We start from the raw sequence: 17,387 nt of genomic DNA, 5'->3' as shown, positions 1-17,387 counted from the left end.
TCAACATAAAACACTACTTAAAAATAAGAATATAAATACTTAAAAGTAATAATGAATTGGGAAGACAGAATTTAAATCCTCTTGGCTCCCGTGCTTTAGCACATGACAGATTAAGACTTCCTTCTCTCCCTCCGTTCATCAACACCTTTATTAAAAATGTCAAAAAAATTTAAAAGGAAGAATCGGTACCTTGTATATCTAACCATTTATTTTTCTCCCACACTAGACAGCCTTAAACTGCTTATGGTAATACCCGAACGTCAACTATACTGAATCCCCATACTCAATCCCCTGAAAGAAAAGCTTTTACCACCCCTTGTGTGTTGGCCTCACCTCTACTTCAGCTACTGTAGGCTCCTTTGTGAAGCACATGTTCATGATGTTTCTTGCTGTTCGGTAGAAGGTTGTTAAAGAAACAGACCTACCCTGTGGAAAAAGAAAATAAAATTAAAAGTGAAAACAAAAAAACGTGCCTCCATTCCCCCTGGCCTCAGACTTTTTGTTACACGCTCAATCCCAGATCACCACAGGGGGAAAGAGGACGATGTCTCCAGAACACACGTGGGTCTAAAGCTCATTTCTTATGAGGGGAAAATACCTCAAAAGATACAGAAATTTTATCACATCAACTCACCAAACCAACCGTCTAAAAGGCCAACTGAACGTTCCCAGCAGGCCACTTACACTGCTTTGTCCAGCACGACGCTCTGTATTTGATAAATACAGAAGATGGACATGGCCCAGCTTTCTATGACAGGTTGCAAAGGACCCAGTAGGCAACCCCGCCTGCATTTTACAATCAAATCCAATACATTATCAAAGGACCACGTGGCTACGCTCTTTGCATACAGAGAAACAGGTGAAAAAGACTTAGGAAATTTACAGAAACATTCAGCATCAAACTAGTATTGTACGTGATGGAAGGGGGTCACAAAAAGTAGAGTTTACCAAGATTACTGTAATCACCTGCTTACAAAAACTAGTTATGCTCAATTCAATAAAAGCAGTTGAACTGCAAGGAACCAGGACCTGTTATTACAAGGCTGAGAAAAGTAAAACCCAGTAAAATTGCCAAATGAGCACACTCTTTCTTGGCACTGCTGCAGGAGCTGTACCAGAATAGGATCTGACTTGGTTCTCTGCTTGAGCTATACCTAAGTTTCTGGATATCTGCGTTCACACACACCTATAATACCAGATGCTCTGGGAAGCATCTTCTGAAGGCAAAAGCATGAAAACCTGCCTGCTCCTTTCAGCCCAGACGTACTGGTATGCCTTAAAGAGGGACACCCCTATTGCTTTCTCCGCTCCAGGGCAGAGGAAACATCCTGGGAAGCTGTGAGCCACAAGAGCTGGCAGGTGCCACATCAGCTGCTGCAGCCATATTGGTTTGTGGCCACTGCTGCAGGCAGAGACTAGCATTGCTCTGCAAACATGAAGTTGAAAATATCTTTTCCCCTCGCCAGATCTACTGCTCCTTCCTCTAACTCCCATCGTGTCCACTGGTTGCCCATCCAAGGAACCACAGACTTAAAAACTCCACGTAAATGAACGTTGCTCAGACTATTGCCTTTCTAGTTTTCCAACTATGAAACAGATCTGCCAAAACACCTCAGTTGTTTCTTGTGTTAAATTTATTTAAGAACTATGCCCAAGAGTAAACTACAAACAACTATACAAGCAGCTTTTCCCCCAGAGGCCAAGTCTATCACTTTGCCATGCTCCTACGGTTGTAACACTGTCACTTTTTAATTGAATGCAGCATAACTAGCTGTAACAAAAAAGTTTGTGAAATGCCCAGGGCTTGGGGCCCTCTGATTCCCATAAACTTCAGAGTTGGATGCTCTATGATACAATAAGCAATTTCCTTCATCTTTTAATGCCGTCGTGAATCACTTATTGAGGCAGCCTTTTACAACAAAACCTCTCGTAAAATGCAGGCCCGCAGTCATCACACCTGAGCATGGACTTCACCGCTTGCAAAGCAACACAAGCTCTGCAGCAGCTTCCTTGTCACAGTTACCTGCCTCTTCCTCTCTCATCTTACACAGAAAAACAAGAACACGGACTCATCTTCCAAGATCAACTGCGTCTTTCCATTTTTCAGTTATGCAGCGAGCAAGAAAAAAGTGGAAAAACTGAACAGTTTAGCCCTTTAAAATTGCATAAACTCGTTTCTTCCTCTATCAAGAATTTGGTATTTTTTCAGTCTCCTAAAAGTTGTAACACAAATTAAACAGGTGAGGGGCTTTTGTTGTCTAGTTCTGTTAGTTTGGTTTTGGTTGGTTGTTTGTTTTTTTTAATTTGAGGGATCTCATAAAATTTTCTAATGCCAACTCAGAAAATAATTTAAAATGCTGTAATGAAGCATTCTAACTGAACCCAAAATGAATTGCTGAAGAATAAAATACCCTTTTTTCAACACCCTCACAAATGTCTCAACAGTTCAACAACTGGCAGCTTCAAGCTACTAAGAAGAGTCTCTATTTCTGCAACAATACGACAGAGAAAGGTTTAAGGGAGAAAATTTCCTATTTCCTCTCCTAATTCTTCTCCACGGCCTCCATGGTGGCCATGAGAGCTGACCCAGAGCATCACCACCACCACCAAGCCTGCAGGGAAGGCACAGCAATGCTATGAATCTTAAAGACATTAAAGCAACCATGAAAAGGAGCAGAAAACAGATTTCGCAGTAGTCACAGGCGGGAAGGAGGGACTCCTGTTAAGCAGAATCCAAAAATGCCAAGTCCCCAGCTAAAGAGAGCTCAGCATGGGATTTCTGGGACAATTTCACATGCGGGCTGGCAAAACTTGCATTGGTGACTTCTTCTACACATCCCTCTAATGGGTCTGCTAATAAGCCTTCAGTTTATTGTGTGTGAAAACAAATGCTGGTTTCAGGCAGCTCCAGTACAAATTTAAAAAAATATTTTCGGAGCTAAAACTGGGGAAAGAAAAGAGTGAAAATCTTGCAGCAGATCCTTCTTTGATGACAGCATTTTACTTCACATACTTACAAACAATGAAATGTTATTAGTCAGGTAGAAAAGCCACACATTTAGAGTAAAGAAAGCAAGCGCAGTGGCCTGCAACACACACTTAAAAGCACAGCAGGCCTTACAGCCTGGAAAGGAGCAACACTGAAAATCATTTGGGAGACCTGGAAGAAAGTCAGCCAAACACAAAGGTGATTTACTCTAACCTTGACACGTGATGTGGTGGTAACTGCTCCTGGAAGACTGGATCTCTCTTTCTAAAAACATGTTCCAGCTCAAGCATGTGCTGACTGCAGAAATTACTGTGCGAAATCCTAAATGTATGCCCTCTTCGTGGTCTGAAGCATAGAATTTATGGCCTAAACTGTACTACATCCATATGATTATGATGTTTCTCCTCCAGCCCTCAATCTATTGACCTGGGCATTTATTAAAAGGGTGTGGGGTTTTTTTTGGTTTTATGTCTGTTTTTTATTTTTAATTAGAATTAGCAATATGCTTTAGAAAGCAACCATTACAAACCCATCGTCTGTGGAAACTGTAACATGACGACACATTCTGTTACACAAATTTCAGATTTTCTCAGAAACACGTTAATAGGCAAAGAACACTGCCCCCTCCACAGACACGCACACAGAGAAGATACCATAATTCAAGAAAAACAGAGGATGCAGTATTACAAGGCTTGTTTCATAAAATGCCATGAAGTACCCTCTGCTTAAATCTATAAGCCACCTCACCTCAGTCTTTTTAAAAAGCCTAGCAATGAACTATAGTCATTTTACAAGTTTTGTGGGTTACTCTGGTGCATCAAGATTGTTGCATAATTTCTTACTTCTATGCCTTGAGGCTTGCTCTAAGTGACATAACCTACTCACATGCATCAGTCCTTCTACAGGGCTTTCCCCCAGGTGCTGTGAAAATGAAACTATGTGCCCCTTTCTGCACTCAGCCTGACCAGGCATCCCGCAGGGCACTCCACAGCAGGCATCTCTCCAGAAACCCACTGCAGATTTGCTTCCCCTTTTTTGATCCCGGGTCCATCACCCGTGACTGCAGTCCCCGGTCTCTGCACCACAGATGAGCCTGGGGTGGGATGGGATTCAAACGGGCAAGCCCCAGTGTCCGGGAAGCTGCTGGCGTGACCACGGCAGACAACCCGAGGCCTTGCCTGAGCGGCTCCGTGTGCTGCAGCTGCTTTGGCGAGTGGGAAGAGTGCTGGCCCGCAGGCTCAGCGATGCTGATCTCTAACAGCTTCTGCGCTCAGAACAAAAATATTTCTATCAGGTATCGCTGGACTCATACAGGGTCTGATGCTGTCAGTACTGCCAGTGCTTTGGGGGCAGCAGCAGCAATTTGGGAGCTCTCAGCCTTTTGGGGTAAAAGTCTGGGGCTCAGCAGACTCAGGCTGGCTATACCAGCTGCGCTTTGCTTACTTGCCTATTTTCATTTTCTCAGTCTGATTGGGATACTTGTCAAAAATCCCAGTCTTGGCTTTTTGAGTTACTTTGTATCTTCTAAACTTTAATTTGGGATTTGCACTGGAGAAGAAGTTGGAGGCATTTCCCCACTAAGTTTAAGATTGTTCAGACAGCGGTCAGGGTAAATTGTATCAAATTTTTCCTTTAACATCATTAAGCACAGGATATTAAGCACAGAAATGCCACTTTGCTATTCACAAATGCTGCTGTCATTAGATAAGCTCCTCTCCAACAGCAGCACGGCAAAGAGATTGCTTTTCAAAGGTGGGATTGAGGCCGGAGTCCCCGAATAAAAGAATTTTTGGGCTGACAAATCATAACAGGCTGCAAAAGAAACCTAGAGCAAGCTTTTAAAGCTTGTCATGAGCTCATGCAGTCCCTAAATAGCTTAACAATAAGCCACTTTAGGCAATCTGTCTTCATTTACTGGTGATGGAAGTGAGATTGGAAGGGGAAGAACAGCGTATTCCTTTACTGGGCACAGACACTCAATGATATATTTCTCTCGAAGCACAGTTACACAATTCAGCGCAACTCAAAACTGCAACTGTGAGTTGCAGTGCCAAGTCCTGCTCCAGAGTAGGAGACTGCCAAATAAAATACAGTGAAAGAGTCAGCATTCCTTTGTAAATGGATGTACTTAATATGTGAAGGACTAAGCATCCATGTGACTGTCCGTGCTGAGCAAAATCTGGCACCGTGGATGAAAATATTGTTTGCGTTTCAATTTGCCCTTTCCAAATGTAGTAGTATTTCTAGTGATGTTAGTTTTGATGGGGAGCACTACTTTGCTCAACAGGAAACTTGCAAGAAGCAGGAATGAGAAAGCAGAACATCACTTTAAATGTCACTAGAAAATGAAAACAAAAGCTGTGTCTGCAAGGATAATTGGACAGAGCGATTCAGGGAACCTCTCACAAAGAGACGAAGGGGGGAAGAGCCCAGTGCATCTCGTTAGGACAATAACACCTTCCAGCTTTTCCAGACATCCCACAAGAACCAGGCAGATGAGGATAAAGCCACCAGACCAACCAGCTGCGATAGCTGCTGGCTGCACTGCTACCTTGGGGGTGGCACTGCAGCCCATCGGCTCCCCCACACGGCTGGGTTTGCACCCGGATGCCACCCAGACAACAGCATAATCAGATCTGCAAAACAAAATCAGCAGAGCCTGCCTCGTTACCTTGTATATACACTTGTGTAAGTCGCTAAGAACTCCCTCCTCCTCCTCCTCATCCTCTTTCGTGGTCTCCTTTTCCTGAGCGAAGAGCCGCCGCCTGCCCGTCTTCAGTGGGACGTCGACTTCTTTTAACTTGTTGCGGAAGCCATTTTTGTGAACCACGCCGTTGATGAGTCCATTTTTGGGCTCAAACCGGGGCAAGGAATGGAACTTGTAGGCATTCTCCGAATGTCCCTCCAAAGGTCCTTTCCTCTTCTCCAAGATTTCCTTTTCCAGCAAGACCTCCTTCTCCAGTTTCTTGTGCTCCTCGGGGGAGAGGGAGTCGTAGGAGAGCAAGTACTGGCAGTAGGCTTCTTGCAGCTTGGCCAGCCTGTCCTGTGCAGTTTTGGGGATGCGCAGCATGTCTGCCAGCTTGTTCCATTTCTTGAGGTCAGTCACTTGCTGCATCCCCCCCATCTCGTTGATCAACTGGACAAAACAGGCCAGGTCAAGCTCACAGCCTCCTGGGGTCCGCATGTGCCAGGCAGCAGAGGAGGGGAAAGGGAAACACAGGAGCAGGTTAGGAAAGCTGCGGCAGCTCGTGTCAAACACACTACCAGGCTGGGCACATGTGGGACGTAACACCCATACAGCTCTGGTCATCTGGGCACCAGAGCAGGATTGTCTCTATCTCGTATGCTTCCTGCTAAAGACAGGCATGCACCACTATGCTAGATTAAGTCATTCAGCAGATCGTATTTTGCCATTTGTAATAATAGCCTTCCCTATGGTTAAATTTGCTCACCTCCTCGAATTTCATTCCCTTTTCTTCTCAGAGCACCCCCAGCTATCTCCTGACATGCATCTTCCCCTGGTCATTATCCAGTGGTCAGGGAGATGAGAGTTGCCCAGCTCTTTCAAGGCCCACACACTCCCACCCTCCCCTGCCCGCCACCAGTCCCACGTCTGGTTTATACCAGGAAGAAGCAAAACAAGTGCCAAGATGGGTACTGGCAATCACAAAGACAAGTACCTGTCCTTTCTGGAGGTGAAACATTGATTATCTAATGTCTGCACAACACTTTGAATACAGCTACTATTTAAAAGGAGCACAGTAACATCATTAATTTCATTACAGGTAGAAAAATCCTTTAAAAAAAAAAAAAAAAACAGGGGAGTTGGGGGGTTGCTTGAGGTTGGTGCCTGCAACTGCATAAAAACATGCTGGACACATTATTCTTCCAGTTTGAGGCCATCCATATTTTATACTGCGTTATGTTTTTGTACATTTTAAGATGACTAGCCAAAAAATAAAAATGGAGGATTATACGAACTGCAGCTTATAAGGCAGCCAAACGGATGAGGAACAATGAAAGAAACATCATAAATACACTCAAAGCACAGAAATAAATCATCAGGAGAAAGAGTGAAGAAATGGGCCAAAGACCACCTACAATTCAACAGGGCATTGCTGAAGGAAAAAAGAGAATTAATACAAAACTTGTGTCAACATCGCTGCCGCCACATCGTCTCTCCTTCCCCTTTTTCTTTGAGAAAAGTAAAAAATCATTATGCCATAGCGGTTTCAGAGCACTTACAAATGCTATTATACAAAAGAGAAGTGCAAGAAGTAGCGTTATGGTAAATGTTTACTGTCAGATGCACAGCTACAGCATCTTAAGGGCCAGTCATATCATCGTGCTTGCTAGAACAAGCAGTAATCCTTTCTCCAAACCACCCTGTGCTGCATCTCATACGCTTCATAGCTTATCCTTAATTTTCCTTCCTCCCTCCGCTTTCCCCTCTTCCACCACTTGCAGCAATCCAGTGTGGAGGGAGGCTCAGCAGCATAAACCTGCGTGCAACATTTTGGGATGACAATGGTTACGACCGAGGCAGAGTGGCGCCAGAGGCTGCTCACTGATGCTGCCTGCACAGCGCTGGGCCAAGGCATGATAAGAGGGGAAAGATTCTTGGCTGTGGCCAAAAACAAGAGTAAGGCTTTGAGGAGTATGTGACAAGGACGGAGGCAGGGCCATGGGGCAGCAGATTTATCCAATTTAGTAATTTGAGGGGTTGTCAAAATGGCTAAGTCTTGAAGCTGAGAAAAGGCCAACACCACGGGAATAAAAAAAAAAACAAACAAAAACAAAATTTCAAGGGTTTTAGTTCTTTCCTCTTTAGTCTTGCCTATAAAAATAACTTTCAAGCTGGCCTTTATTACAGGCTCTTGTTTTTTTGGTCCAGTGTTTTATATGCACAGTTCACAAAATAAGCTGAAGGCATAATTTAAGATGGCTTTCCATCCCAATAGCGACCTACATAAAGTTGAGTAACATACTACTAACTTCGAAAAAAAGCGTGGTCCAGGTTTAACATTATATCTGTTCTCCAGTGGGACAAATAGCGCACACCTAGCTTAAGGTCCTAGTTTCAACACTGTTTATGAGCTATTTAAGAAATGTGATTTTCTCCTGCATCATGGAATGATCCCTCATAATCACTCTGCAATATCAGAGCTTGAGTAGCTGAGTAGCACATCATTCAACCGGAGCCTCGCGTATCTGGCAGATCCTCCATAGGGCCAGCTACAGCTAAGGTTTACAAAATGGTCTCAATTATAATTCCATTTCACACAGTCATAACTTTTGGGAAGCATTTATATCTCAGGCTGATGACTTCCAGGATTGACCTAAACATGTTGCTACACTTTTCCTCGAAAGGCTAAAGGAAAAAAAAAAAAAAAAAAAGAAAGAGTTTTAACTCCATTAAGCAAAATGGCTTAAATAGGAGATGTAGCACATGTTAAGCAGAAATAGCGTCTTTTTTTTTTTTCATTGTCTTAATTTCACTAAATGAGGAATATTTTTAAAATGCCTAGTGAGCAAGCTTGTTTAAAAAACGAAAATATTAAATCTTCAGGTATGATTTAATACCAAATGCTGGGACTACACAAATCACTGGCAAAAATCCCACTTACTTCAATGGAAATGTGATTTGGCCCTGAAAGGAGGGGTATGTATGCATGTCTACTCAAATAAGTGTGCATTTATCACCAGAGGTTATTTTACATCTTTCCTGCTGGAACCAACAGATTTCTCATCTTCATACACTGATGATCTCCAGCTTCTTTTCTCCATTTTGTTTTTAATTTTAAAAACAAGATAGGTAAGAAATTAACTGCAGCGAGGATATGTAGGATGCAAATTTTATAAGAGCCCACTGTTTGCTCCGCTGATATGGCACCCAGCAGAATAGAAACCTTGCCTATTAATTAGGCTCTTAGGTGCTTAAATAATACAAATAATTAACAGTAATGCCATCCTAATGCCGAGTTAAGGTATTTCATTAAAAAGTTAACATTGTTCCGCGAGCGTTAATCGAGCTGTCTTGCACATTTTCTTCTCTCTCTTGCCAATGTAAATTTAATTCATTATTCCTCTCTATTAGCATACAACCATTGCATACATTAGGCATACAAAATGTTCACTTATTGCTGCTTGAGTGATTTTAATTTTCAGATTTCCTTGAACGTTTTTGCATGGCTACTGCAACACAGTGCTAGCCCTCATTCCTTCTCCTTAAATTCTGTCATTTTTCTGTTGTGCCCATTTTCTGTTGTTCGCCATAAACCCTGCAATCTCTTTGTGTGCTTTTATGCATTTTCACTCACTTACCATATGTGATATAAAATAAAGTTAGGAAACGACGGGGGGGTGGGGGCATGCGTCAGTGTTGCGAACAACTTAAAGAGAAAAGTGTTTCCTTTAATCCAACCAGCGCTAGCGCTGATAGCTGCCTCTGATCGGATAATGCCTCAAAGGCAAAACTCTAGCCTCAAGTTGCAACACGTAGGTCCTGGGAGCCTTGACTCAAAACACTTCAAAAATAAAGGGGAGGGCTAACAAAAATTAAAAACGCAAGTTTGTTATTATGCATGGCTGCAAATGCAGTAGAGATGAAGGTGGCTCATTCAATAGTTCATTTGTATGCTGCTGTTGTCATGTTTTTACAAACTATTGTCACGTGTCATATTTGACAGCAGACCATAAACCAAGAATTCTGTTAAATAAGTGATTCTCACTCAGGCATTAGCCCTGGCAGACACCTGCTGGGAGAAATAATGAAACCTCCATTTTGCAATCAACCACATTTTACTGCCTATTCTTGACACTTAATGGTTGTTAAATGTCAGCAGGTCACTGCAAATTTGTGATTTTAAGTGTCTGAGTACCCAAACAGAAGTCAGTTCCGAGATATTTTCTTTCCCCCTTGGTTAAATGCTTTTAAAGGAAGAGGAAAAAATAAATGATATTGTATTCAAGTTTGGCAGCATTGCAACCTGTTTGGAAAATATCTTTGGAAAGGTCCAAAAAATATTCTGAGGCAACACTTAAACTGCGGCTATCAATATCTGCAGTTGTACGACCTCAAAAATAAACAGCAGGGAAACGAGAAGATTCTGAAATCTGGAGAACAGCATTTTTTTTCCCCTGGGTGAAATAAAGAGTTGGCAGGAGGGAGGTGGCGATATAAAGTCCCCCGGGAAAGCTCTCCGACAATCTACCTGCATCGTGCCTGACCGATGGATAGAGAGAGAGATCCAGTGCTCTGCAGTGTTAATTGAACAGGGGTTCGGTTAAGCATAAAGGCAAACTGAGCATAAAGTTGCATACGGACGCTAACAAGCAGCGGCAAAAGGCCAAGGAAACCACAGCCCTTACCTATGAGTGGGAGTTCGTCCATGGTAATGCCCTGAGATTTGAGGTGCTTCTTGATACAGGCCAGCCGCTGCACGTTGGGTCCCCAGCGCCTGCCTAGCTTGTGTATGTGCTGAATCTGTGTCACAAACCGCATTTCATCATTTAGCTTGCACTCAGGTCTCCAGTCTGGAGGAGGAATCACCCTGCACATCCCATACTTCTCTACCTGAGCTCGGACTGACTCAATGTATATCAGTGGGTCATGGAATTCCTTGGTGGAGGGCTTAAGGATGGGAATCTCCCCCAGCATCCCCCACCCAGACTTACTACTGCCCTTTTCGTGCTTTCCCATTGAGTCTTGTGGCTTGTGCAAGGACTCCGCTTGAGAGGTAGAACGATTTTCACAGGAGGCATTTTCAGTTTTGCCATGTGCTTGTTTCCCTGGCGTACTCTTTCCAGCAGTGGCTCTTTTCGGCCTATTTCTTTCCAAACTCTTCTCTGGCACTTCCTTTTTAAGGTGTCCATTCAGCAAAGGCTTTTCTATGGCTGCCTTTTTGCTGACAGCTTCTGCCAAGTTGACGGCCCCTTTCATTCTCTTGGTGGGCGACTGTATTTTGTCTATGTGATTCATCTCTTCCAGCCTCCTCTTCGAATTGCGCAGACCCTCCCTTAACTGTCTCCCCACCTCCTTAGTGCATGTCTTTTGGTTCAACTTGCCATTGACTTTTACACCATTAACAGCGGTATTGTTAGACTTGGATGCTCCAAGGGATAGCACCTGTTTGCGGGTTTTTGCATTGCTACTTTCTATTTTCCCTGAGATTGTGTGGTTGACAGGTGAACTGGGTTTGTGGTGATTTAGTTTGGTTTCCTTGACCAGTTCTTTCTTGGCTTTGGTGTATGTGACAGTTCCCTTTGTCACTGTTGCAGTGTACTTCACAGTTTTGGACGGTGAAGGTCTGACTTCTCTCATCTTTTTGGCACTGGCTGCATTTGCACTCGGAGATGACATTCGAGTGATCCCGTTGACTTTAGAAATCTGCAATGCCAGGAGTGTTGCAGGGGGAGCGGAAGGAAGGAAACAGAAAACAGAAAAGTAAATTAGTAATGTTACCAGTCAGCCACAGCGTCCCAGTCGCTGGACAACCATATTCTGCAGTCCTGACTCCTGGCCCCTTCGTACAATCTTCGTATAAAGGTTTTCACCCAGGCAAGACGAGGGACTGGGCATTTATAATAAACAAATAAAATAGAAATATTATTTTAAAAAATGAACCAAAAAGCCCCCAGAAAGACCATATTGCTTTCAGAGGGTATGAAGCCTCTAGCATTAAGAAGGGTGAGGTCCCTTGCTTGCACTGCGCCCTTTCCTTGTCTACCAGAAAGCCTGTTATGGTATCACAAAACACAGCTAGTCTGATTTACAAACTAATACTTTCATTATCTCCTTTTCTGGCCCTCTGACACTATCTCTCTCCCACCCATCTTCCCTTAAGTGCACACACAGTTTACTACTTAGCAGACAAACTAGCCAGCGTATACTACCTACTCTAACTGGAATGGGCACATTTTGCAAAAAAACACACACAGAGATTCAAACCAACATCCTGTCTGTACATACATACATATAAAAAAGAGATATTAAACACATTATGCACCCAACAGATCAGGACAGCCATGAAGGATCTACTCTGTCATACATACTAAATCTTGGGAGGCGTCTTGTTGCTGAAGTCATTAATTTGAAATAAAAATGTATACAGTAGTTCAATGCATTTTTTTAAAGTTTGATATCTGGGCAGTTTTGCTGACACACATTTTATTACATCATATTCATCACTAATGTGTCATTGCAACCTAGAATTGCTGGACTCCACTGCCTTCTGTTAGACACTTAAAACCAGCTATGAAACTAAAATTTATACTTTAACTATAAGACAGGTTAAGCACCAAAAGCAACCCGAAGGGAACTGGGATGGCTCAACACTGCCAAAGCTAAGCTCCAGTACTAAGAAAATTCAGTGCAAGTTTATACCTCAAACAAATTTTAGAATTTAAACAAGATCAAACATTGGTTTCTCACCTCCTTAAACTACTGTGAGTGCAGAAAAACACATCCAAAAAACAGGAACACTGATAAAAGTGCTCAAAGCGAAAGCATACAGTACAATCACCCCTCATCAGTGCTCGGGTGAATAACACCAGTCCTTCAAAGTTATAATACTTCCCCGTGGGTTTTCAAAATACTTGCCAAATTAGTAAGCATGGCAGCTTCTCTCAAATAAATGCAAGAATTGTAGTCACTTTAAAGCAGGGATAAAATGTTACAAAATAGGGATCAAATAGAGACTGAAAAGATCACGTTATAGTATTGCATTAAGTGACTTGCAGAAGAGGAACTGGAACCTGGGGATTCTGCATACACACAGACACGTGTGTGTACACATGCATCTACCGTGTGCATTTTCTCCTCTGTGCTCCAGAAGCTGGAGCAGGAGCAGTGCCCTTTAAAACCCACCCATATTCTTTTCCTTCCTGTGCTTCCAAGGCAGAAACACTTAAGGAAAATCCAGTTAACTGATAACACAAATTTTTACCTTGAGCTTTCCAAAGACGTACGAGGTATCATCTAGAAAGCAAACACTTGCTACCAGAGTTGCATTTACCCATTTCCCTTGAAATTTAGGTAGTACTCTACATTTGAAATGGAGGCCTGCGTTTGACTTTCGAAGAGCTGTTTCATGCCACAGAACAGACTGCTGAGACATTGCCTCCTGCCTGCCGCAGTGAGACCAAGCGTTGAACATCTCTGGCTTTGTAAATAGCCAGGAACATCAATTACAGATTTCACCTAGGCTAATAGAGACGAACTGACTGAGAACTGGAAGGGGAAGGTAATCTGGGTGACAGTGATCATGAAATGAGTTTTCAATTCTAAGATGTGACAATAGTAAAAAAAAGACAACAGACTTTAAAAAAAAATAAAAATAAAAAAAAACAACCAACACCTGCAAAAAAAAAAAAAAAGGCAAACCGAAGCAATTCTCACTCAGAGGAGAGGCACAAAGCACAGGCCATGATGCCTGATCACAAAGTTCTCTAATCACTGGAAAATTAGAAGAGAATCACATTAAAAAGTTGAAACACAAGTATATGACTAAGGGCAGCTATATAGGAACAGCAAAAGCATGCATGGGCAGAAGGGGTAAAATCAGAAAGGCCAAGGAGCTAAAAAAACTTCAGTTAGCAAGGGGCATAAAATGAAGCAGAAAAAAAATTTATGACTGCCTTAAAAATACAAAGATGATGAAGAACAGCAGAGATCAACCACCACACAAAGATGGAAAACAAATGCAACAGTTTGGCTAAAGTGTTTGTGCTTCATTTGCATTAACCTTCACCAAAAGTACCACTGACTGAATACTTACCAACACATAACATAAGCAATTTCAGCAAAAGAGCTAGGAAGGCAACCCCAGCAAACTAAAGTGTACCTAGATGACTTAGGGCATGGCTCTTGGAGAGAAGCAGAAGGCAGGCAGAGTCTACCTAACTTCAAACCCTAAAATCATTCTGGAACAAATCGTCAAACAGTTAATTTGTAAACACACAAACGATAAATAAAATAATGTTAAAATCAAAAAACTAATTAAACACGCAACACACACCCCCCCCCCAAAAAAAAACCAACCCACCCATAGTTTTGCCAAAATAGCACATCAAGCTAAGTTAATCACTTTCTGACAGACACCTGGCTGATTAGGCAAAGAAGCACCTCCACTTTAGTAGGGCTCCAGTCACTGTCCCACGTGAAGTTCTATCAAACAAGCTCCTGAGACACATCCTAGATATAATTACTCCAAAGTGGCTTCACAAAGGATTAAGGAAAGTCATCCTCAAGAAGTTATCATTGTCTAGTTCACTGCCATCCTGAGAGGGCATTTCAGGTGACTTTCTGAAGGGACTTGTCTTGGCCTTGGTTCTATACCAAGTACTACTACATCAGTAACTTGGATTATCGTAAAATTCGCCAGTGACACACGCCTGGAAGGGGCTCTGGAGACAAGGTAAAAATCAAAGGTAACATTGAAGAACTTACTTCAGAACATTTCTACAATAAGAGGGAGTGCTATTTTTAGGAAGGACAAATCAAATACGTGCAGGGGAGGAATAACATTTGGGGACCACTTTGAGCTGCAAAACGCAACAGTGGACAAAGCACACAGATCTCTTTCTGAGACCTTCTACTAAGAACGCCAAAAACAATGGATGGTAGCACAAGTTTTCCTATGCAGGGCTGGATGCAGCATCGGGCCCATGCTGTGAGAAAAATTTAAACAGTAGAGCAAGTCTAAAAGAGCACAAAGTGCTTGGATATTTGGAAAATACGATCTTTACCAAAAAGCCAAGGGAGCTGGGCGTATTTAGTCTGAAAGAGGTGACTATGGGACAACTCTGTGACAGTCTTCTGATGCATAAGGAGCTCCTCTAAAAAAAGACAATAAATGCTCTCTCCACATTCACTGTGAAAAGTGAGGGGAAAAAACCTTTTAATTGTCTGCAAAGATGATCTGAGGCACATCTAGGAAAACTTTCTAATGAGTAGAAAAGGAAAATGCTGGAAGAAGCTGTCAATGGGATGTTGTGGAGTCTCCTCTATGGGAGGTTTTCCAGAAGGTTTCAAGGAGGCCATAGCTATACTAATGTGCTGTCAGGTACAGTCAAGAAAACCCCTCAGCGTCAACAGTCAACCTGTATGAAGGTACCTTGTCACTCCAGTCTTCCTATGAATTTTTTTTTTTAAGAAGTTGTGACAAGAGATCTGAAGGGCTATCTGGGGCACTCCTTCAGCAAGAAGTGGCAACATAGGGCCTGAGAACAAAACACAGTTATGGAGAAAGTGCTCATGGAGAAAGGCAGGATCCTCACTGCTCCTCCTCTTCAAAGGAAAACATGCTATCAGCACCATCAGCTTTAGGCCAGAATTAAAACTGCCAAGATACAAACCTCTGGAAAACTGAATTAATTAAGAAAGCAGCAACTTATCACAACTGGTTAGAGTTGTTAGAATACCTCCACACAATGAAAGCTTAGATCTCTCAGGGCTAAATCTTGAACCCAACAGGTACATAAGCTTCTGCTATCTAACATCCAATCCTAGATTACCAAGCACGCTATTTTGAGTTTTTATTCAAACTTAGTGACATTATTCCAATGATGAACAGAACCAGAAGTAGAGAACACTTGGCTTTGAGAATATTTGAGGAATTCACTTCTTTCTGGCTGCTAACTAAGGAGACCCCACAAGAAAGAAACACTGCTGAAAACTTCCTCAGGATCATCATCTTTCTAGAGCAGACAAAACACGACAGTTTTCAAATACCTCTCCCTCTTCCCTCCCCAAATGCCCACAGGAATCTTGAATGATTTCAGAGCGGATAGCATAATGTTTAAGATACAGCAATACTATATAGACCAGAACAGACCACGCTTCAAATGGCAATAGGCTGCAACAAACGTCTTCCAGCTGGAAACAAGTGGAACAAACAACGTGGTCATGACCCACCAAAGCAACAGGGGGATTCAGGATTTCACATTGACAAATGTGAAATTCTGGCTGGTCACTCATCACCTACACGTTCCTGGTCTGTACTTGTCTCTGAGGACCCATCAGATGATTGGAACCAAAAGAAACAAGAAATTGCAGTAGGCATTTTCTTACCTTTCTACTGTTGATATGTCTCCCCCCAAACCAAACATACACACACAGAGTCAGCCTAAAAAATTGGCCACACTGCCAGGTGCGCAGGTTCACCAAATGGGGGTCTATGCCACAGCTCCATCCCGAGGCAGTGCTTACACTGAGCACATAAGAAAGAAGTCAATTTAATTCAAATAGTAACAAAGTGATTGACATTAGCCTTACATGACTCAAAGTCTTGAGATAAAGGTGAAACTAGGGACATGAATCATCTTATCTTTGCTTTTCAGCTATCTTCTCAGTTTTGCTGACATATGTTTGTCTTCAGACACTCTTTTGTCCACTTTACCGAACACTTGCCTTGCAGTAAAAGACGGTTCAAGAGATTTTAAATTTTGGTATCTTTTAAAAGGCAAATGGGACGAGCACATAGCCTTGCAGCAATGTGTTTGTTGGATTTGAACTGGTCTAAATACACACCTCTGCACAGCACCTAGGATCCATCCTCCAGACACAGACACACATACACACACACAAAATAAAGCCAACAAACAACTTGTTAGGTAACAACCACAGAAACAGCAGCAACATTAGCAACACCAAAAACAGTATTGGTCCCAAACAAATTCAAGTTATGCCACTGGTCTCGAATTCATTCATAAAAATACTTCTGTGTTGATACGAGTTTTGCAGAGCTAAGTTACCATATCAGGCCAAGAGAGGGCTCCATTGAACTACATTTCCTTTGCCCACAACCCCTTTGAAGTAGGGGATTGGGGAAGATAGCAAGGGAGGAAGAAAGAGAGAGAGGGAACACGTGACAAGTGCAAGCGCACACCAGAAAAGAAAAGAAAAGAAAGAATGAGAGGAAAAAAGAAAATCTGGGGTAATTTCTAGTGTTCTGCCTTTATTTTCTATAAGACTGAAAAAACCAAAAACACACACATAAATAAACCATGTAAATGCACACGAACAAGGAGCAAAAACATACTGGAAGGCAGAAGAACGTGTGGCTGGCACCCTGGGAAAACAACTCTCCTTTCAGAAAATACTGAAAATGCCAAAAAAGACTCAGGACAAGGGCAGGAAATTTAGCAATGTCACTTAACTGCTAAGTCTATGGTTTTGCACAAAGCTAAGTTTTTCTGTCAGGCAAAATGGGTAATTCACCTTTAATTAGTTACAGCCACATTTTCATTAAAATTGGTAAGAAAGTACTTATGTTACTGTGATTTGCGGAAGAAAATTTAAATGCCTAATCTTTTTCTTTTTTAAAAAATAATAAAAAATCATCATCTCAACTTACAGCCCCCTTGTTTTCTGAAGCTTGAGGACCACACTCTGCGA

General features: G+C 42.3%; 1 protein-coding gene across 2 annotated transcripts in view; it reads right to left on the bottom strand.

Annotated features, from left to right (window-relative positions):
* The window catches only part of JARID2 (jumonji and AT-rich interaction domain containing 2), a 225,890-nt gene that overhangs the window by 21,422 nt on the left and 187,081 nt on the right, over window positions 1–17,387 (bottom strand). Inside the window, exons 7-9 of one of the 2 annotated variants that reach the window (XM_074575853.1) lie at window positions 10,361–11,378; window positions 5,661–6,160; window positions 334–426 (exon numbers count right to left, since the gene is read on the bottom strand). In XM_074575853.1, the coding sequence (XP_074431954.1) occupies window positions 334–426; window positions 5,661–6,160; window positions 10,361–11,378 (1,611 nt within the window). The remainder of the gene's footprint in view (window positions 1–333; window positions 427–5,660; window positions 6,161–10,360; window positions 11,379–17,387) is intronic. The other variant, XM_074575855.1, reaches the window with a different exon arrangement.

Source organism: Larus michahellis, chromosome 2 (assembly GCF_964199755.1).
Source record: "Larus michahellis chromosome 2, bLarMic1.1, whole genome shotgun sequence".
NCBI lineage: Eukaryota > Metazoa > Chordata > Aves > Charadriiformes > Laridae > Larus > Larus michahellis.
Note: the sequence above shows the minus strand (reverse complement) of the source record. Positions and strands in the feature narration are given on the sequence as shown.